The 23,678-nt window shown below is 41.2% G+C and overlaps 1 protein-coding gene across 2 annotated transcripts in view; it reads right to left on the reverse strand.

Annotated features, from left to right (window-relative positions):
- Positions 1-23,678, reverse strand: part of AP3S2 (adaptor related protein complex 3 subunit sigma 2) — a 58,240-nt gene that overhangs the window by 11,390 nt on the left and 23,172 nt on the right. For both annotated transcript variants that reach the window (XM_059056642.2, XM_067029910.1), the window contains exon 4: positions 19,469-19,540. In XM_059056642.2, the coding sequence (XP_058912625.2) occupies positions 19,469-19,540 (72 nt within the window). The remainder of the gene's footprint in view (positions 1-19,468; positions 19,541-23,678) is intronic.

The raw sequence follows: 23,678 nt of genomic DNA on the forward strand, positions 1-23,678 counted from the left end.
TCCAGCAATCACTAAAAGCAAACTGACCTGGAGTTTGAAGATAACAAACATCATCACTCTTTTTCCTCCAGTAAAAATACAGTCTCCAGACATTGCTGGCCATGTCCCAAAAGTTTACTTTTAAGTATTAAACTTACAATGTATTTTTCTAGTTATAAGGTTCTCATGCAAACAGGACACAAAAGCTGACTCAAATCCATGTTACCTAGAATGTGATACCATAAAGCACCCCTGCATCTACAACTAGGTACCAAGAATAATACTGTTTCTATAGTAAAATGCAGTTCTATATTGGGATGTCAGGAACCCATCTAGCAGAACTCCATGGGCAGAAAGGGTAGTGACATGTCAACACTCACCACACTCCAAGCTCAATCATATCCACAGAAATCTATAAACTAGATCAATCCCTCTCCAGGTATTCTGCATTGGAGGATGAAAGCCTGCTGTATCACAGAAGACAAGGGCTCACATCCCCACTACGTATCCATACTCTCATATCTTTTTTTATTTTTTATTTTATTTTTTATTTTTATTTGGCTGTGTTGGGTCTTCATTGCTGCGCACGGGTTTTTTTTTTTTTTCCTAGTTGTGGCAAACGGGGACTACTCTTGGTTGTGGTGCGCGGGCTTCTCATTGTGGTGGCTTCTCTTGTTGTGGAGCACAGGCTCTAGGCATGCGGGCTTCAGCAGTTGTGGCACACGGGCTCAGTAGTTGCAGCGCGTGGGCTCTAGACTGCAGGCTCAGTAGTTGTGGCACATGGGCTTCATTGCTCCATGTAATGTGGGATCTTCCTGGACCAGGGCTCGAACCCATGTCCCCTGCATTGGCAGGCAAATTCTTAACCACTGCGCCACCAGGGAAGTCCCTCATATCTTTCTTAAAACAAGTATTACCACAGAGAAGACAATAAAACGCTCATCAAATACAAAAGAGCATGGTCACAGTGCTTGTACTGGAACAGGAGGATGCCAATATTGCAACATTCAAGTTTTAAAAAAGAACTGTTAATCACTCATAAAATATCTAGTCTACTATATAAAATCTAAGTGCTAATAACTTTTTCTACCCCAAGTCAAAAAGCTTGGTTGGTTTCATCAGTTCCTAGGAAAGGCCTCCAGAGAGTAAGGAGGAAAGAGATTCTTGGTAGGATAAGGTATGCATCATCTCTTTGTCTATGCTAGGGGGTGTAGTGGCTATTAATAGGCCAAAGGGTAGGAGGATGCTTCAAGTGGACTCAGTACTAATAGGGGAAGAGAAAATCATCTGAGAGTCATTTTGCCCAGAGTAAGTCTCTAGTTCCCAAATTATCCATTTTAGAAAGAAACGAAAAGGGGAAGAGGGCATAAAAATGCCTTCCAGAAACCTTGTATGCTCTGCTAAAGTAAAGAGAGCAGGCAAAGAAAGCAACCTGCTTTGTAAAGTTCTGTTTTTCTCTTTTCCTTGCTATTAGTGTCTCCTGAACCACTTTCATGACCTTCCTTGGTTTTTATTTTTATTTATTTTTATTTTTTATTTTTTATTTTATTTTTTGTGGTACGCGGGCCTCTCACTGTTGTGGCCTCTCCCATCGCAGAGCACAGGCTCCGGACTCACAGGCTCAGCGGCCATGGCTCATGGGCCCAGCCACTCTGCAGCATGTGGCATCTTCCCAGACCGGGGCACGAACCCGTGTCCCCTGCATCGGCAGGCGGATTCTCAACCACTGAGCCACCAGGGAAGCCCTTCCTTGGTTTTTATTTTTTATTTTATTTATTTATTTATTTATTTTTGTGTGTGGTATGTGGGCCTCTCACTGTTGTGGCCTCTCCTGCTGCGGAGCACAGGCTCCGGACACGCAGGCTCGGCGGCCATGGCTCACGGGCCCAGCTGCTCTGCAGCACGTGGGATCTTCCCGGACCGGGGCACGAACCCGTGTCCCCTGCATCGGCAGGCAGACTCTCAACCACTGCGCCACCAGGGAAGCCCTCCTTGGTTTTTAGACTAGACATTTTCCACAGTTTTCCCCAGATGTCTTGTCATGAAATTCCATAAGATCCAATCCCTAGCCCTTGATTTTCTGTCTTTCTCTTTCACTCACATGATCACACAGTGAAAAAATGAGAAAAAAGTGGAATCTCATCTTATATAAGGTTTAAGTTCTAAAGTCACCAAGTAAGATGGAAACTATGCATAGCCAAAATCCCTTAAATCACCAATGCAGTCCAACCTGGCTAGTCTTTCCTCTTGATTTTTGTCCTCAGTTAAGTACTAGATAAAGTGGCTGGCTTGTTTAGGGACCATGTGTGGTCCCTAAATCTGTATTGTATCTTTAAGCATTAAAATCACTCTAAACACAGTAAGATGCTCATGGCAGGCACATGACAGGCACATGAGAGGAGAGGCAAAGAAGAGCGGATTCAAATCTTCCCTCTCACACTCATTCCAGGCACAGACTAAGGGAGTAGAATTATGGACAGAATCATTCTGTATTTAGAATTTAATTCTCTTTCTTCTTGCCAAATGGTTAGAGATGAATCTGTATATAGTAAGTATGTATATGTGAGCCCACTGTACCCACACACACAAGATAATGTATTAGGTTCAAGTATTCACTCATTTTCACTAAAAGAATGTGATCTGTAACAATGTCTTTTTTTTTTTTTTTTTTAATTTTTTAATTATTTTCTTGGCCACGCCGCACCACATGTGGGATTTTAGCTCCCCGACCAGGGATAGAACCTGTGACCCCTGCACTGGAAGTGCTTGCTGAGTCATAACCACTGGACTGCCAGGGAAGTCCTATCAATATCTGGTTTTAAATATGCTTAACATCACAGAATGTTAAAAGCTGGAAGGAAGAAATGAAGATAAGATTTGGACCCTGGCCTCAAAGGGCTTAGCCAAGGAGGGAAGATAAAACATGTATGGAATTAAAACTATAATAAAAGGAAGACTGTGACCCAAGTACAAAATGCTGTGGAAGTTTAGACAAGGCTGGGCCTTAAACTAATCAGTAAATGGAAGAGAAGCTATCCAGGCAGGGGAAATGACAAATCACCCAGTAGCTCATTAACTATTCTTTAGGGAATTCCTTGGTGGCGCAGTGGTTAAGAATCTGCCTGACAATGCAGGGCACATGGGTTTGATCCCTGGTCCAGGCAGATCCCACATGCCATGGAACAACTAAGGCCATGCACCACAACTACTGAGCCTGAGCTCTAGAGCCCACACACCTCAACTACTGAGCCTGCGCACCACAACTACTGAAGCCTGTGTGCCCTAGAACTCGCACGCTGCAACTACTGAACCCACATGCTGCAACTACTGAAGCCCAAGTGCCTAGGGCCCATGCTCTGCAACAAGAGAAGCCTCTGCAATGAGACGCCCACGCATTGCAATGAAGAGTAGCCCCCACTTGCTGCAACTAGAGAAAGCCTGTACATAGCAACGAAGACTCAACGTAGCCAAAAAATAAATAAAATTTTAAAAGAAAAAAGAAAAAAATCATGGTAAAGTCTCCAAACAAAACAAAACAAAAATCTATTCTTTATGCTCTCCTAATAATTCTTCTTTTTAAAAGGATTACCACTTGCTGGTTTTATGTTTTGTGCTCTTTTTAAAAATAAATTTATTTATTTTTGGCTGCATTGGGTCTTTGTTGCTGCGTGCAGGCTTTCTCTAGTTGTGGCGAGCAGGGGCTATTCTTCGTTGTGCTGTGCGGACTTCTCATTGTGGTGGCTTCTCTTGTTGCGGAGCACGGGCTCTAGGAGCACGGGATTCAGTAGCTGTGGCACTCAGTAGTTGTGGCTCATGGGCTCTAGAGCACAGGCTCAGTAGTCGTGGCGCACTGGCTTAGTTGCTCCACAGCATGTGGGATCTTCCCAGACCAGGGCTCAAACCCGTGTCCCCTGCATTGGCAGGTGGCCACTGCGCCAACAGGGAAGTCCTGTTTTGTGCTACTAAGTATGTATTGTTGACTGTAGCAAAGTATACTCATTGCATTTTACTCCTTCCTCAAAAAAAAAAAAAAAAAATTCCTATAATGAGTCAGAGTTCTCTGTGAAGTAATTTTTAAAAAATGTTCTAGCAGGGGCCTCCCAGGTGGCGCAGTGGTTGAGAGTATGCCTGCCGATGCAGGGGACATGGGTTCGTGCCCCGGTCCGGGAAGATCCCACGTGCCGCGGAGCAGCTGGGCCCGTGAGCCGTTGCCGCTGAGCCTGCGCGTCCGGAGCCTGTGCTCTGCAGCGGGAGAGGCCACAGCAGTGAGACAGTGAGAGGCCCGCGTACTACAAAAAAAAAAAAAAAAAAAAAAAAAGTTCTAGCAGGACTTTCTTTTTTGTCTACTGTTTCATCCTCCCTCATTTCCTGCCTGTTTGCAACACTGGTCCCAAATGCTAAGCACAACACTTTGTAAAGAAAATGGTCCAGGCTTTGTTCTCTTGAATTTTATCCTCTCTCTGGCTGGTTATCTGCTAACAAAACATGAGCTTAATACATTCTTACCACATTGAGGATGCTAAAGCGGGAGAGGACACTAAGGGGAGCATAGCTGTGTGGAGAGTGCAGGCTCTGAAATCAGAGTCCAGAGTCTGAATTCTGTCTCTGCCACTTACTAGTTGTGTGACTTTGGAGAAACTGAGGCGTCCTAGCTCTAAAGCTCAGTTTCTCCATCTGTAAAATGGGGAGAACAAGAGTTCTTACCTGACATACCTATTTAAAGATAAAATAAAATGATGCAGGAAATAAATGAGGCACTGTATTTAAAACACTTGTGCCTCACACTTAAGTACTTGATGAATACTAGTAGTGGATATAATTGCCCTACCTCCTTCCCAATGCAGGAATTTATTCTTTGGCTCTTGAGACAGAACAGAGTCTTCACTGAGGTGAAAAGAGCTCACAACTGTTCCTGAACTGCTCCATCTACTGTGGAACAGTAATAGCTGTTAGAAAGTTCTTAACTGTACTGAGCTACAATGTGCATGGGACCATTTCCATCTCCTGACCCTACCTGTGCCCTCTGGAGCAGCAAAGAATAAGTCCCTGACCTCTACCCTGGGATTATATCATTCTCTTTAATCTGAACAAATGGCAGGCAGTCAGGTAAGTGAAGCACAATTTATTTGACTATCAAGAAAAAGTTCCAAATGCCATGCTTAGATCCACAAACCTGTTTCTAAGGAGATGATCTCCATCTCTATAGTTCCTGTTCCTTCTAAAGCACTGCTCCTGGAAAGGCCCTGGACCTTGCCCATCCTCTCTAGCCCTTTACATGCTGGGGCAAAAATTTACAAAGCTGTAACATCCTTAAAGACAAGTTACATAAATATTCGGTGTTGCTGGAACACAAAGTTCAAAGGAGGAAATGGCAGGAGGTAAGGCTAGAGAGGCAGGCTGGGAAAGATCTTGGAGGTCTATGTTAAAGGGCCTTAGCTCCATCCTTTTGTCAGTGGTCCCACCTCTTTTACTACATTCAAGAAAATTCACTTGTATTACACACTTCTCTCAATCACCCAGTGTCATTTAGCATTCATAAGGGTTTTGAGGAAGGCAGGGGAAGGAATGAGGCATGTCTTCCTAAGAATCACTGCTGTGGGGGGATACAGAGCCACTGAAAAATTCAAACAAGGGAGTTAGTCAAAAACACACTTTTAATATGTCATTAGGCAGGTGTGTAAAGGATGAAGTTAAGGGGGTAATATTGAAGGCAGAGAGAACTGTAGGAAAAAAGTAAAAATAAAGACAAAAATCATCATTTATTGAGCTAAGCAGTTACCTACTAATTCCAATCCTCAAAATAACCGTGACTGGCAGATGCCAAGACTCTTTGATTATAAATCACACCATTATTTTATGTATCACTAAAAAGGAAAATGTTGAAATGCTAATTAAACTGTGAAATGCCACTGATTATAAGGCAAATCTGGATTTGATATGTAAAGTTATAAATATTACCAAAAAAGGGAGTCTAAGAATCGATTAAATATGGTATCATCCCTGCTTTACAACTGAAGAAACTGAGGCACAAGGAGGTCTTTAGGAGGGTTGCCTAAGTCACAAAGTTAGAATCTAGTAGAGCCAGAACCCATGAAGCCATTTCAGGCAGAATCCCACTCAAGGAACACAGGGCTCCTCCTGAGTCCACTCAGATGTTATCTCCCAAGGGAGCAAAGACAAAGCTAAGTGATAGACTGATGTATGCCCTGAAACTAGTGGGTGTACACAGGTCATAACCTTGAAAGTTGAGGTCTAATTAGAATCTAGTTTTTAAAAATAGGCCTCTAGCTGTGCTAATCAGACATTATATCTGAAAAGTGCTTTGAAAATTTAAAAAATTTTAAAACCACACAAAATTTGGACAATCAATCAACTGCAACAATCAACCTACCAACTATATTTGAGTGCCCTGTACTGTTCAGATAACCAACAAACTATCACATATTGACACTATTCCAAGAGTTTAAAACCTATTGGAAACAATTAGGAATAAAAACTTTAAAGCAAGAGTAAGAAGACAAATAGCTTGGAGATCTACAATACTGGCGTTCAGAGAAGACTTCATCAAATGTAAAACTTGAGCTGGGTGCTGAAATCTTTAAAGTTTGTTAGGGAGAAGATGAGGGTATTTCAGGGTGGGGACAAGGCATAGGCAAAGGCAAAGAGGTGGGAATTGACAAGGTATGTATGAAAAACAGAGGAAGACTGTCTGATTGGCCTGAGGGGTCTCGGTTCCAAAGTAGAGACAGCCTGAGGGACAAGAGGATCCACAATCCAGAGATCCTTTGAGGCCAGAAGGAAGAATGTAGACTGAAGGAAAAATGGGAGAAATGTTTTCTATGGAAGATTAGACTGAGTGAAAAAGGTTGGGAGAAAGACTGGATATAACTGCTGTAGTTACCTAGAGCGGATATATTAGTTACCCAGGAAGGAAAAAGAAAGGGGAAAGGGGAAAGGAAAAGAGAAGGAAAGGCAGAGGTGGGACTGAAGTGGATCCTGAAAGAAGAACCAATACCATTTTGCGACCACTTGGAAATAAAAAGCAAAGTACACATCCTTTAGATTTCATGCCTTGAAGAAAGATGATATCGCTGACAGAATAAGGAAAGTTAAGAAGAGAAGACCATGGCTGAGTGGGTAAGTGTGTAAGGGGTAGGCAAGAGAGGAGGTGAGGAAAGGAGGAGAAAATGAGCGGTTTAGTGTACATTAAGTTGGAAGTGATGGCAGGTCATCCAGATGGAAAGGTGCTGTACACTCCCATAACACAAGCCTTTAGCCTGGGTCAGAATGAGATGTAGATCTGTCACCCATCTGTATCAAAGGAGATGAGTGCCCAAGGATGAATGTAAAAAGAGAAAGCCAGCAGGGTGCGAGGGACAGACCTGTGTGTAATGTGCCCATTTCTCTCATTCTGTAGGTAGGAAAAGAAGTAGCAGTCTTAAAGCCCAAGGGGTCAGGCCCAGTCAGCAAGGAACCTTCCATTCCTTCTCTGAGGTTTCTAAACAACATTAACATGATTCTTCTAGGGTAAATTCAGATATATGGATTCTGAAAATCTAAAGGGATGCACTTGTATAGTGACTGGGCAAAAAAACAGGAAGTGCTCAACTCCAGGCTTTGACAGGATGACTTCCCTTCAGTGCTCTCAGGAGTTCAACCGCAGGGGGATGGGTCTGGGCATCCCTCTGCGCTAACCCGCTAAAAATGTCTCACGGTACATACCTGGCTAACTTCAGAAACAGATCGAGCAACTTGTTCTCTACAGAATATGGACCTTAATTCTTGAGGTCATAAGCAGATAAGGCCACAAAGATTTACCAATGACCAAGACGTCAATGTAGCGAATTGTTTTCCCCAATCTAGGTCAATGTGCTTTCAGACTCATAAATGTGTCCTGAGGTGTACTCTGGGCCATTACTACTGCTGGGCACACACTCCCTTGGCCCTCCCACTTGTATTCCAGAGTTAATCACAGTTCCTAGGCTAAGGCGAAGGGATAATGTGTAGACAATCTACAACTTACCTAGCTTCAAGCTCAGACTTCGCCTCAGAGCAGCAGACAGCAATTTAAACTGTTTACTGTATAAAGCTTATATTGAGAAGACTGTACTCTTTCTTCAGTGCACTGGGCCTAGAAGACCCAGGGTGATAAACAGGCTATATATGCAGATGGTACAACATTTTTGAAAAGTTAGTCCCCACACTTACCTAGCTCCCCTCTCCAGAGGCAGTGATGACTTATCCACTCCTCTTTCTCCATCCCTACCTCATCTCCTATTATTTCTCCCCCCTTTCTCACTTCCATTCACCTATACCAGCCCCAAGGTCTTTGGACTTGTTCCATTTACCTGGAATGTTCTTCTCCAGGGAAGAACCTATCTCTCTCTTCTCTTACTTTCTTCTGGTTTTTGCTCAAATGTCATCTTATCAGGGATGCCTTTCCTAAGCACCCTATATAAAATATCAAGCCATACCTACCCACCCCTCAGCCTGCTTTATTTTATCTCCTGCACTTATTACCACCTAACATTTATTTTATTTTGTCTCCCTCTAGTAGACATAAGATTCATGAAGAAAGGAATTTTTGATTAACTATTTCACTAGTAGTAGATGGACAAATGAATTCAACAATGAATAACCAGTATGTGCCAAGTATTGTGCTAATATCTGGAAATACAGTAGTGAGTGAGACAGTCTGATCCTTACCTTAACAGTATTTGGAGGTGGCAGGGGGTAAACAAACAAAAGAATGAAATAAATACTTCCTATGTTCTAAGCACTTTCCATATATTTAATGCTCACATCCACCATATAAGCTAGGTGCTATCATGATTTCCTGTCCACACATAAGTTCCTAAGGCACAAGCCATATGGTTCTTTTTTTTTTTTTTTTTTTTTTTTTTGTGGTACGCGGGCCTCTCACTGTGTGGCCTCTCCCGTTGCAGAGCACAGGCTCCAGACGTGCAGGCTCGGCGGCCGCCGCTCCACAGCATGTGGAATCTTCCCGGACCAGGGCACGAACCTGTGTCCCCTGCATCGGCAGGCGGACTCTCAACCACTGCGCCACCAGGGCAGCCAGCCATATGGTTCTTAAGTGGCAGAGCCAGGAATCAAGCCGAGACATGCAGGATCTGGAGTGTGTGCTCTTAAACAGGCAAATAAGCAAAAACAACACACTGTGTTAAATGTCACAGCAAAGGTAATTGAAGGTGCTCGGGGGGGAAACAAGATAAGTATATCTATTTCAGTCTATGGGCAGGGAGGGGAATGCCAAGAAAAGTTTTCCTAAAACCTTTCCAGAACTGTCAGTCTGGAAATACAGGGGGACAGAGATTCAGTTTTGGACATAACTGAGTTTGAAATGAAGTAAGTTCGGATGGTACTTTAGGAATCACTAGCGGAAGGATAACTTAAGTCATGGGATCGTGTGAGATTTCCTAAGAAAAGAGTGTCTAAAAGAAAAGAGAAGAGGGATGCCAGATGAAATGGCCAGAAAGGCAGATAAAACCTAAAACTAGAAACAAAGAATGCTTTAAGAATAGGAAGTATCAAAACTGCTTGGTGAGAAGGGCACTGGGGAGAGTACATTGGACTCAGAAACACAGAGGACAAGGCTCTCCACAGTCTGATCATCATCTACTTCTTCAAACTTCTCTCGGCCTAATCCCATACACACACCCTACTCTAACTCAGTGCTCTTCATCTAGGATAGCACTGCTCCCACCCCAGATGGCATTTGGAAATGTATCAGGCAGAGGACCTACTAGCATTTAGTAGAAGGGGTCAGGGATATCCACAGTTCAATGAACAACTGCACTGCCCAAAATGTCACTAATGCCTCAGCTGGCAGACCCTTTGTCTAGTGGGAGTTTATGCAAAGTTCCCAATCTCCAGTGGCCTTCACCCCTAATGTTCCCATTCCTCCCCACCCCCTGCCATACCTTTAGCCTTTGTTCCTACTGTTTGGTCTCCTGGAATTCTGGTTTTGGAATCAGAAGTCAACATATTCTATAAATTTTTACATATCATATTTACTATAATATTCATGCTTTTTAATTCTCAAATTCTGTAGTATAGTGGCAAGAACATGTTGTGTTCTTTTTTTTGGTTTGTTTGTTTGTTTAAGTTTTAGGCACTTTAAGCCTCAGCTTGCTGATCTGTTACACAGGGATGTTATTATCTACTGTATTAAAGATTATTGGGCTTAAAGTACCTAGCACAATGCCCGGCACTTGGCAGCTGCCCAATCAACATTAATTTCCCTTTCTATTATTACCCTCCCCTTGAATGATTACAGTCCACCCATGGTATCTGTTGGGGGCTGATTCCAGGACTCTGCCACCAAATACTGAAACCCATGAATGCTCAAGTCCCTTATATAAAACGGCATAGTATTTGTATATAACCTACGTACATCTTCCCATATACTTTCAATCATCTCTATATTACTTATAATATTTAATACAATGTAAATGTTACATAAATAGTTACAAATACAATGTAAATGCTATATAAATAGTTGGCAGCATGGCAAATTCAAGTTTTGCTTTTTAGAACTTTCTGGAATGTTTTTATCCCCCAAATATTTTCAGTCTGAGGTTTGCTGAATCTGCGGATGTGGAACCTTCAGATCCAGAGGGCTAACTGTATTCTACTCAGGAATTCATACAGACCTCACTGCTCTTCTCACTTGGCAGTAATCTTCCACCTCAAGTTGCTAATGGTTTTCTCCAGCTACCTGACTTGGGGCTGTCACGCCTGTGGTGCTGGTCCAGCCTTGCCACACCTAGCACGGGCCACTGCACTCAGTCAGTAAGGCTGCCCAACATGCTCCAAATCTAGGACCTCAGGCTCTCAGGCAAAAGCTGCAGATGGGCCACCATCTATCCTGCCCCTCCTCCATTTCAGAGGCTAGCCCCAGAAACAGCTATTTCTTTAAAGTTCCATTCTTCTTTCTCTACCTCTGATTAAATATCATTTAAAAAAAGAGCTCACGATTAGGTACTATGTTATTCTATATAAATAATGTATATACATTTTAGTTTTATGAAGTACAATATGCAGATAATATACTATATATATTTGACTAAATGCAGTGCTTGTGATCACTTCTATAAAAAGTAGTACAAAATGAGAGATCCCTCATATAACAACATGCCTCCTAAAAAATTACATTCAACTTAAGGCTCCTTCTCCAAAAATGTTGCTTTAGTCCAAGACCCAGGAATGTCTCTATGTGACCCATCTTTATAGTTGCACCATGAACCTCTTGAGGACAGAACATTTGTCTTTTCCATCTTTGTATCTCCATATCTAACACAGTGGCCTCCTCATTAATAAATGTTTGCTATTTGATAATCAGAGAAAAAAAGACAAAAACATTCTCAACAGACATCAGTACTTTACCAAGGTCAGAAAGCCACCAAGGTAAGGATAGATAACTGGAAGAAAGCCTCTGTAAGGAGAGAGGAACCTGCCTCTCAGATATGGAAGCAATTTATTCTATTAGGGAATTTTTATTTTGTAAGTCACCTTAAATTCATATGGGAAGTATATAAGACATAAATGCCAAGTATTTCATTAGAGAAACTGAAAAGCTGCTACATGAGATGCCTTTTCCTAAGATTCAATCACGTTTCCTTTTTACAAGAGTGTTCCTCTATTTTTCTGATATGAAAATTTCTAAGTTTCCACCTATAAATTGATACTGAAGCAAACGTCATATTTGTTTTGCCTCTAAGAAAATAAATGAAAAAAAAAAAAAACACAACTGTGGTAGTCATTAGTAATATTCAAAACTATTTCAGGTTCTCCCCCATCTTGGGTACATGGTAGGATTGCACTTTCCTAGGCCTTTAACTGAGAGCATGTGACTTGCTTTTGGCCAATGAAATGTGAGTGCAATGGATGTGTCACTTTAAGAGCCAACACACTTTAAGCGCCCAGGTAGAAAAGTACATGTTGATGAAGATTTCCATCAGCCTGGACCCCCGAGTGACTACAGTGAGCAGAGACACACAACGGCCACACAGCCTGAGTGAGAAATTAACCTTTCTGCTACTGAAAGTTTGGAGTTATGTTATTACCTAGTCTACCTAGATTGATACAAACACCAAGTGTGGCAAAAGGTTTTCAATTAGGGATCAAGAAATTCTGTTTTTTGGGCTTCCCTGGTGGCGCAGTGGTTGAGAGTCTGCCTGCCGATGCAGGGGGCACGGGTTTGTGCCCTAGTCCAGGAGAATCCCACATGCCGCGGAGCGGCTGGGCCCGTGAGCCATGACCACTGGACCTGCGCGTCTGGAGCCTGTGCTCCGCAACAGGAAAGGCCACAACAGTGAGAGGTCCACATACCACAAAATAAATAAATAAATAAATAAAGACCTAGGTGAATTATATCTCAATAAAGCCAGAAGAAAAAAATTAAAAAAAAAAAAGAAATTCTGTTTTTTATCTCAGAGCAGGCCAGTCCTCTTTTGCATCATAAATAATAATAGCATGAACAGTAGAACTGAATCTCAATTCCAGCCTTTTAGGGCACCCACATATCCGCAATCAAAGTGATACACAATTTGTTTTATCTGCAACACAACCAAATAACATCATTGGTAATAAGCTTTGCTATAACTACCGTCTTGACAAACACTAGGTTTTATTGAAAAAGCTGGATAACAAACAGCTCTAAAGGTCAAATTTTGCTGTTTTGTGTACAGTATCATCCTAATACCCTAAACCAGTAATAAGGAATGATTAAACAAACCAAAAAGGTTCTCAGTAATTTCAAGTGGCAATCAATAAGACTGTATATTGAGGAAGCACAAAGGAAAGTGAGAGTGTGTACTGTAGCAGGTATTAAGTGTAGTTTGGAGCAGTCTGAGCTTTTCTTTCCTTTTTTTAAAACAAAGTATAGCAATGTTAGAAATTTAAGAAATCATTATTGCTAATCTCTGAGCTGTCCTGAGGGAATAAGATACTGGCCTCTGAAAAATATTCTGCCACAAAATTCTTCTCTCTCAAGCCTCAGCAGAGAAGGGCTTGGGGTGTGATGGGACAAAAGGCAGGCCTCGGCTCCCCTCCACTTTCTCGGGAACATTGAGAGAGAGAGAAACACAGGTAGCCAGAGAAGGTTAGACATGCCAACTATCACCTTTCACAAGAACTATAACTCAAACAGAACGTCTTGTTCTTTTAGGCCCCAACAGCTCCTACTTCCTCACTAAAAACACACAAAACGTGTGTCCTTTACTCTTCCTCCATTCTTTGAAACAGAAATCAGGGTGTCTGCTTCAAACATCCCTGGGGTGTGGAGGGCATTAATGAGCTTTCTTATCACAACCTCTGTTCCCTGAAGGGACATTTAACAAGCACGATCATTTATTTATGATCCTTTCATCTTAGGTCTCAACAGTTCATTTCAATTTTGAGCCCTCAGCATTTTCCCATTTCAGCAGCTTATACTTAGCAGAGACTTAAATTCCATACTACAAGGTTTCTTGGGCTCAGACCTGCCCCAAAGCATATGTTCCAAATCTCCTGAGACAGCCCATTGCAGATTGAAATCTATAAAAAGGCTGGATGAATTCCCTTGACATAGGCACTAAACCATGACTCTGATGACCAAATCTTGAAAGCCCAATTGAGTTCCAAATCCAGCTTTGCTGTTGAGGCACTGGTAGAACAGAATGTTAGGCTACTCACATGACTTTCTTTGAACAAAACTCAATTCACCAAAATCAACACCAATACCCACCTCAGCCATGAAATTGAGCTGTGTTTGGGGGATTTCTGAAAGCAGAAGGGAACCAACTGCCCCAGGCAAGATAAGCTCCAAATGGCACAGTCTGGAGAGTTGAGGACTATGCCAGAGACTATCAAATCAAACTTTACTCCAACCTGCAGCATTTTAAATCATGAAGAAGCTTATGAGGCTAGAGACATGAGAACTCTTTAGTGACACTCACCTGTAGACACCTCACTCAGTAAGAGGGGCCATGCTAGATCCAGGGAGGGAGACAAGGGCAAACACCATGAAAAGAACAGTCTAGTCAAGTAGGGAAAACATACAAACTTACATAAACTAAGGTACATAAGGTCAGAAATAGCACTACATATTGTCCACAGAGATGATCACAGGCCAGGGTAACTAGGACAAGCTTTAGGGTGGTAGGATTTGAGCTGAGCTTGAATGACAGGCTGGATTACAAAGAGATGTTGAAAGGCAATTCAGGCAGAGGCTCTGAAGCAGGAATTACAAAGTGATGAAGACTGGTCCACTCTGGCTAGAGCAGAAGGTATCTGGCTAGAAGTAATGGTAAGTGAGGACAAGACAGAATAGGGACAAACTGTAAACAGCCTTGAATGCCTGGCCAGGGGGTCAAAGCTTGATAATGGGGGACCAGAACAGGTCTGTGATCAAGGGAGCTAGTCTAAAGTGTGCTTTGGAAAATGAATCTAATTCCAGTGTGCAGGATCAACAAAAATGAAGAGAAAACAAGGTTAGAAAGCCCGATAGACACAATTGAAATCAAGAGACACCATAACTAAAGACAGTGGCTCTCCTTGACTCATAATCGAAACTAGGATTATAAAATTTATATACATATAAAGGACATTACTGGGTCAAATGGGGAAAATTAAATATGAACTATATATTGGATAACAGTAATATATTAATGCTAAATTTCCTGAATATTAATTATGTTGTGGTTAATAATTAATTATGCTGTAATTAAGTATATTGGAGAATTATGCACAACATATTATATAAGACAATGTCCTTGTTCTTAGGAGAGGTCTGCTGAAGTATTTAGGGTTGAAAAGTTATGATGTCTGCAACTAACTCTCAAATGGTTCAGGAAAGAAGTATCTATCTAGAGAGATATAAAAGCAAGTGTGACCAATGTCAATAACTAGTGAATCTAAGAACAAGCTATAAGAAGGACTCTATGGAAAGTAGCACAGGTTTTAGTGACTGACTGGCTGTTGGGGGCAAGGAAGAAGGAGGAAAGGTTTTGCATGTACATGACACAGAATAGTGGTAGCACCACTGGAAAAGGAAAGCTAAGGGAAGAAACAGTTTTCAGGAGACATGTGCTGAGTCTGGCTACAGATAAGAAGTGGCAAGAAGAAACAAGATACTAGAATGAAATGAGAAAGAAATGTCTTTGAGCAGTTGGGAAAAATAAGACTCAGGCTACACATCAGGACTAGAAATACCAATTTACGAACTACCTAAGTGGATAATAGTTTAAGTATGAGAAACAGATGAGCTCTAAGATAGAAGTAGGAGAGGGAAAAGAGTGAAGTGAGAGATGACTGACATCATAATTTACTGGTAGAAGATGGGAAGAGAATAAGAGAACCAGGAGTGTTCTATGTGACAGAAACAAAGGTAGGAAAAGGATTAAGGCAGTGCTTCATGGAATGATCAACGGCATCAAATACTGCAGAAACATTAAAGAAGGTGAAGGTTGGCAAATAGAATTAGGAAACAATCAGTGAATTGGGGGTAGAAGTGAAAACCAGGCTATAGGCTCCAGAAAAGGAACAGACAAAGTAGAAATGCAAGACTGGGTATAAATCATTCACACATGAAGAGGTTTACCTTAAATGAAATGATAGAAATGAAACGACAGTTAAAAGGAGCACTAGAAGCATGGGGAGTGCTGTACTCTGTAAGAGACTGGGACAATCTGGCGAAATTTGTAGTTACAGGAGAAGGAGCAAATAAAGACACCTCGGAGACGAGTTGAAGAACCGAGATTATGCTGCATATTAGGGAGAGATAGGAAGAGGACTTAGTTCTAGAAATGGAATGGAATAAACCTTCCTTTAAGACAGGAAGAAAAGGTGAGTGAAGAGGTGAAGAGAGCAGCAGTAATAAAAAGAGGACATTGACAAAAATAATTTAGAAGCTGAGAAAGAAATCTCAAGATTAGAAAAAAATTGCCAGGACAGCAGGAATTCAGTCATTTCTGGTCCTTACACAGGCTGCTACTCCAGCCACAACTGCTTAGGGGAATGGGGCAGCTATCCATGACAACCCAATGCAGAGTGTAACCGCCTCATGGGAATTCCTGACTTAAGGTGGAGACTAATTAAGAAGGACTGCATTCAAGGTGACATTCCTCCTGTCTTATGACACGTCCTTTGCCTATCTGAGTAAAAGACCATTTTCTACTATCAATAGAAGATATGCCTGAATTAGCAACTGCTCTACATGAGGGCAAAGGTAAGGAAATCCCACTGAAAGAAAGTCAGCTGTTGGAAGACACCTGTAGACATTCTACAGGCGAGTACAGTGAGATTCAGCCCTTGCATCATCACTTTTCAAAAACCTTAGGAGATATGAACAGCAATTTCCTGATGTCATAGAGCAACTAAAAACATTTTTATAAACTGTAAAAGAAATGTGCAGCAGCAGCAAAACACTTCATAGAACTCATCTGAAGATAAGATATATGAGAAAGAACAATATTTTTATGGCCTTTTAATTCCTTTAAAAGCCACATGCAATAAAATAGTTGGGACTGGAATTACTTTACTGCTTTAGCAGATAACCTCACAAATATTTAAAGAACAATATTAGAATGATAAGGCAAAAAAAATCATGATTACCTCAGGAGATGGAGAAAAAGCTTTTGATACATTTTAACACCCTTTCATGACTAAAAATTTTTAGCCACTAGAAAGAGAGGAAACTTCCTTTAACTTGATAAAGAATATTTACCCAAAAACTTGCTATACTTCTAATACTATATATACAGCAAATACTGACAAGATGAAGACTTCGCTTTGAAATTATGAACAAAATGAGATGCCCACTATCACCACTTCTATTCAGCATTACACTGGAGTTCCTAGTCAGTCGAGTAAAGCAAGAAACAGACAGAAAGCTACAGGACTGAAAAGAAATGGGCAAAATGTTTACAGATAAAAATCAGAATTAGTATGTGTTTAACACAATCTCTGAATTCAACATCAACTTGCAGAAATAAAGTGATGTATATATTATATAGCAGCAATAAACAGAAGATGAATATTTAAAACATCATTACATAAAAAAACAGGTATCTAGGAATAAATTTAATAAAAGATATGTAAAACCTTTATGGGAAAAATTGTAAACGTTCACTGAGAAACCTCAAAGGAGACCTGAAAAAATGGCTATACCATAACATGGATAAAACTTGATATTGTAAAAGTGTAAATTCTCCTCAAATGTTTTATAGATTCAATGCAATTCCAATCAAACTCCCAACAGGTGTGTGTGTGTGTGCATGTGTAACTTAAAAATTGACCCTAAATTGCACACTAAAATGCAAAGGACCAAGCTCAACTTCCCTTAGGACCCACAACTGCCTCCTCCAGGTGTATCATCCCATAGGCCCCCAAGTTTTCAGGTGTTAGGCATCTGGCATTCTGAGACAACTGCTAGAGACAGCACCCAAATACAGACTGCCTAGTATCCAGGCAGTTTGTGTATCTCCTCACTGGTAAGTCTGCTCCTGCAGTTGTCTGATAAATAGAGAGGGCAGGGCTTCCCTGGTGGCGCAGTGATTGAGAATCCTCCTGCCAATGCAGGGGACACGGGTTCGAGCCCTGGTCCGGGAGGATCCCACATGCCACGGAGCAACTAAGCCCATGTGCCACAACTACTGAAGCCCGCATGCCTGGAGCCTGTGCTCCTCAATGGGAGAGGCCACCACGATGAGAGGCCTGCACACCGCAAAGAAGAGTAGCCCCTGCTCGCCTCAACTGGAGAAAGACCACGTGCAGCAATGAACACCCGACGCAGCCAAAAATAAAAAAAAAATTTTTTAATAAAAAAGAACATAGAGTTTCTTTTTTTAAAAAAAGAAAGGGCATTGGGAGAAGGGGGCGGAAAGCCACTCTACCAGAGACAGGTCCTGACACACCTTGCCATGGGGACAATGGGAGGATGGGAGACCTGTGCCTCCTCTTCTCTTGCTTGGGAATTCCCAAGCAAAGCCTATCCCTTAATCCATGAGCTGAGACTGGCTTGGTAAGCAACAGGTGGCATCCCCAAAGGAATCCACTTTGAAACCAGGTGTTAACCCCAAGGTTAACATCTTGGATTTCACAATTTTAAAAAAGTTGTTTTAAGATAATAATAAGGCCTATAGAAAGCATTCCTCTGTTCCCTCCATATTCTCAAGTCTTTTTAAGTCTTAACTTTTTTTCCCTACTAGTACAGAAGGAAACTAGAGCTATAGCTCTCCTTGACAGAAATTACCAGAGAGCAGCACCTTTAACAACTGACAAGCCTAAAACCACTCTAATTGCCTGCAAAGAGGAGGTTGAGAGGTCTCTGAAGTTTCTAAAGTCCTTTCACATGAAAAGGGAGAGTGACCACCTCAAAAGTATCAGTCAGTCCTGGAAGCCTTGTGAGGCTATCAGGGAGCCCCAAGTCAAGTATCTATAAAAGGAATGGGGTTCTGTGATTCTCTTGCACCAAGCTGCTCAGGGAGCCACACAGCCAAGCCACATGTTGAGAGCGAAAACTGTACTCCATTCCAACACCCATTGCATTAGCCCAGAAAATGCTATCTGAGAACCCTGGGAGAGTTAACTGAAACTGAAGATCCTATTGGAAAATAAAAGTGCTCTAGATGGCAATGATGGATCTAAAAATAACCTACCTCGTCATGATGAAAACAGATTAATAAAGGATCATGGCATAGCAATGTGTAGTAGTCTCCTAAACATTATTATCTCCCTCTAAGGGCCATGGATCATAGTGACAATAATCAGTGGAAGAAAAACCAGGACCAAGCAAACCTAAGATGCACCAACCTCCGCCAATGAACAGCACTGGGTACAGCATGTGCCCAGCTGGATAAAATAAATGTGGCAGCTATCCTATCCTATCCTATCCCCTTGTTGGCTATCTCCCATATTTAATTTGGCACATGAGGACATAAGCCATGTCACAGTTATGAGCAACACAAAACTGAGAACGTGTACTTCGGACCACTTCAGTTCTGCCTGGCAGGCTTCCCTACAGAGTATCACCTGACCTCAAACTATGTTACTGATGTCTTAATCACTATATTACTCTTTAGGAAAAGGGTACATTTTACTAGCTAAGTTCAAAACCATACTGTATTTATTTCAAAGCTTCACTGTCACTGGACTACGCCTGGGAAACTCATTTCAAAATCAATATGAAACTATTTTATCTCACCATTGGCCTGGTAGCCATCATTGCCCTAAACCAAGAAGTCCGTCTGTGAAAACACGAACCATAATATAGGCCCAGTAATTATCCTGTGTGTATTAAAACTGGTAACAAATCTCAGCAAAATACTCCCAAAACTATTAAACTTAAGTTATTAAGTTTAATAACTTAGGTTCTAGGACTATCCCTAGAGTAAAAATACCAAAAGAAAGAACATGAAGGTGTACAGATGGCTAGTGATGTCCAAAGTTCTTAGTTTCCTAGTAACCCTGGTTTGGGAGAGAAGGTTACCTTATCCATATGGAAGATCAAATCCAATTCACAAACATTTTCAAAACACTTATCCAGAGTCTCCACAAAAACCTAGGAAACAAGGAGAAATAGATACACAAGTCACATCTTCATAAACGTCACATCTGAAAGTAAAGGGGGCAGTCAAGATACTATTTACCTTATGATAAATCTCAACCCCCCCAAAAAAACACCCCACCGCAAACCTCCCAGCACTAGCTGATCACCCTACTTATCCCAATTTGAAGGGGACAGTTGAGGACAGGAAAATCTTGTTTTCAGTATAGCAACACAACCAGCAGACACATGTGGCTTTCTTTCCCCCTTTATAAGATGCCAGCTGATATAAAAGAATAACGAAGTAACAGCTACTTATAATACTGTGTCCTTTCCCCAAGCTCCACGTATACATGTACAAACATTTTTCATTATCATGGTGTTAACTTAGCTCTGTCCTGCTAATTTCAATGAACATTAACTTCAAAACACTTTTCCAGGGCTTCTCTGGTGGCGCAGTGGTTGAGAGTCTGCCTGCGGATGCAGGGGACGCAGGTTCGTGCCCCGGTCCAGGAGGATCCCACGTGCCGTGGGGCGGCTGGGCCCGTGAGCCATGGCCGCTGAGCCTGCGCGTCCGGAGCCTGTGCTCCACAACGGGAGAGGCCACAACAGTGAGAGGCCCGCGTACCGCAAAAACAAACAAACAAACAAAAAAAACCACTTTTCCGTGAATCAACTTAACATGCTTACGATTTTAATTTACTTTAAATATAACATTTAAACAGAAAAGTGTTTAAAGGGTAAATACTTTATAATTTATATATTATAAACACTTTATAATTAAGCTATAAGGGTATAGCTTAATTAATTTTCAGAATGAGCATATCATGTAACCACCATCCAAATACTGAAATGGAGCACTACCAGTTCCCTAGAAGCCCCCTTCATGCCCCCTCAGACCATATCCTCTCCAAAGGTAACCACCATCTGACTCCTACCATCACAGTTTAGTTTTGCCTGTCCTTGAATTTACATAGAAGGCGTCATACATCATGTACTCTTTTTGTTTGGCTTCTTTCACTCAACAATGTTTGTGAATTCTTCCATGTTGCTGCACGTCATAAAATCTTGTACAATATTCACTGCTGTATAGTATTTCATTCTTAAATTTATTTATCCATTCTCCTATAGACATTTGAGTTTTTTGTTTTTGACTGGGTACAAATTGATATAAATGGAAACTATACTTCCAACCACTCTGGAAAACTATTTGACATTATTTACTAATACTCTATGACCCAGCAATTCTACTCCTAGGTACATACTCAAAAGAAGTGCATACAAATGTATGCCAAAAAACACATATAATAATTTCATAATAGCATTATTTATAACCCTATACATTTTTAACAATGACTGAATATCCACTGTAAGGATAACATACATAAATATGGGTTTTCAGTCACTGTGCTGGGCAGTGAGCCCTTACAATCCAGCAACTCCTCAAGTCCTTCAGTTTGAGGTAATTTCATCAAATAATTTTGTTGAGAATTTCCTCCCTTCCATATTCCTCATCTTTCTTTTTTGGAGCTGTTTATATTAGGGTATCAGACCTCCCATTTTCTTATCTTTTCTGTCTCACTTTCCTCTCATGTTTTTAATTTTTAAGAGATCATTCTGCTCTGTGTTTCCTGTTTATGAGCCCATTTTTGTTTGTCTTCCTTTATTTCTCTGTGGCTTAGAGATAGGGGGCTGTTTGCTTTATTGTTAAAATAAGTTGAATTTTACTGTTTGTTTTAGTGTCCATTTTCCATGTCAGAGCCTTTCCTCAGATGTCTGATTATCCTTGTTTTTTATTCATAAGAATTAAAGGCTGATTGGAAGCTCTGTAATAATGGCTATTTGCTGGGAATCCTACCCTCCACCACCGCCTTGGGCTTTTTAATTTCATTTTCCTTAGATTGGTCAGATTTCCCAGAGGAATTTTACAATCTCCTGCCTAAAGAGTAAAAGACTAACTGTCAGAAATTTGGGAGCTGAGTCGCAGGAAAAGGGTTGGAAAATTAGTATACAACATTCACAAGGCATATGTTCACTTAATTCCCTTGACTTGCACCATCAACTATGTTTAGAATTGGAGAAAGGACTTAGGGATCTAACTGGTTCTCAGCTTTCCTTGACCACTCCACACCCACACCACAGTGAGACTCTGTACAGCAAGCTTTGTGCCTTTTGAGGATTCCATGGTGTGTAGCAGGTTGGCTGTCAGCTTTCTCTACTGCTGGCCTGGGGTGTGACTTCCTTGGACCAGCCAAGTCAATACCAGGCATTCATACTCTTTCCTTCTTTCAAAAAATTCCTCGCTACTGTCTTCTCTCCTGTTCTCTCTGTCCTTGTGGGTATGTATGTTCTTTTAAAATTCATGTACTATAGTTTTAAAGGAAGAAAATGAACTTAGAAGTGTGGGAGCTCCCAAGAGGACTTTTTAAAACATGAAACTGACAAAGTCTAAAATTCTTACAGAAAATAAAATGTGAAAGAATAGCAAGAACATTTGGACAAACAATGATAATAAGGAATGACTGGTCTTACTAGGTATCAAAATTCATTGTAAAGCTTTGGTAATTAAAGGAGTGTAATACTAAGAAATAAAAGTATGGATCAGTGGGACAGAATATAAAATACTGAAACATATACATATTTACAAGAAAACAATTTTTTTTCTGGATAGGATAAATCATTTTCATTACTATCAAAGGCATAAACAAGTGTTGGAAATTTGTTAAAAGGTCAAAGTTCATTTAAAAAAACCTACTGTAAATTAAGGTAATGTAGATTAAAATGATGTAGATTGGGCTTCCCTGGTGGTGCAGTGGTTGAGAGTCTGCCTGCCGATGCAGGGGACACGGGTTCGTGCCCCGGTCCGGGAAGATCCCACATGCCGCGGAGCGGCTGGGCCCATGAGCCATGGCCGCTGAGCCTGTGCGTCCGGAGCCTGTGCTCTGCGATGGGAGAGGCCACAACAGTGAGAGGCCCGCATACCGCAAAAAAAAAAAAAAAAAAAAGATGTAGATTAAAATGCATCATCTGTCTCTTAAATAAAGTAATACTTCCCATAAAAAGCAAAGGTGGGCTTTTGCCTTAATGCTGAATAACGCTGGTTCTAGAATCCTATGCAAGTCTGAACAAAAATGCATTCTCTGAAAATTGTTTTCCACTTATTGTGAATGTCAATAGATCAAGTTCAAAGACAAGGCATGATTAAAAACTGCCATTTTCTTAAATTCTATAGGCTATGAATTTCAGATAAGTTTCAGCAAAAAGTCACAGTTGACAAACTCAGTGAAGCACAGGGACACAGCACAGACACTTTGGGTTTTGAAGTTTGAGAAAACTGAAGTAGAAAGTTGATTTTGTGTGGAATACTTTTACACGCTCTAGGAAGACCCAGAATCATGATAGCTGTAGCAAGTCTGTGAAAAAGTCACCATAGCCTGCTGTCACCAAGTTGCCTCCATATCTGTAGCTCCCATACCGGGTGCCAGCATTCATGTAGCCTCCAATGGTTGGCACCACCAAATCCTCTTCCTCTCCCTCTATTGCAGATGTCCCCTCCTCTGCCCTGCTCTGGTAGGTCTGGGGGTAGAGGCACTTCATTTTGCATGGAGCCTCCCATGCCAAGAAAATACAATTTTTGATAAAGGTCATATTTTAAAATGATGGGAAAAAGATGACATAGACAATAAATAGTGTCAGGACAAATGGCTATCCTTTGCAGTAAAAAATATTGTACCTATCTCAATACAGACATATAAATACCTTAAAGATATTGAGCTAAATGTAAAAAAAAAAAAAAAAAAACTAACAAAGCAATGGCAGATCCATTTTATGCCATCTGGGTCTCTCTTGGCAATGATTTAGTCATTCTGTGGGATGCTTCTGGTTAGCTGACACTGTTAAAAGCAGCAACTGGAGATGCTGCCTAGCGCCAGGACACGTGAGGAGAAGCAGCCCATATTTCTCAGCAGCACTGTGCCAAGGGGCTGTTTTCATTAAAGAGGGTTAATGAAATTAAGATTGGTGTATTAGTCTGCTTGGGCTGCCAAAACAAAATGCCACATGGTAGTAACTAAGTCTGTGTGGCTTAAACAACAGACATTTTCTCACAGTGCTGGAGGTTAGAAGTCCTAGATCAAGGTTTGGCAGGGGCAGT

This window comes from Kogia breviceps, chromosome 3 (genome assembly GCF_026419965.1).
Source record: "Kogia breviceps isolate mKogBre1 chromosome 3, mKogBre1 haplotype 1, whole genome shotgun sequence".
Taxonomy (NCBI): domain Eukaryota; kingdom Metazoa; phylum Chordata; class Mammalia; order Artiodactyla; family Physeteridae; genus Kogia; species Kogia breviceps.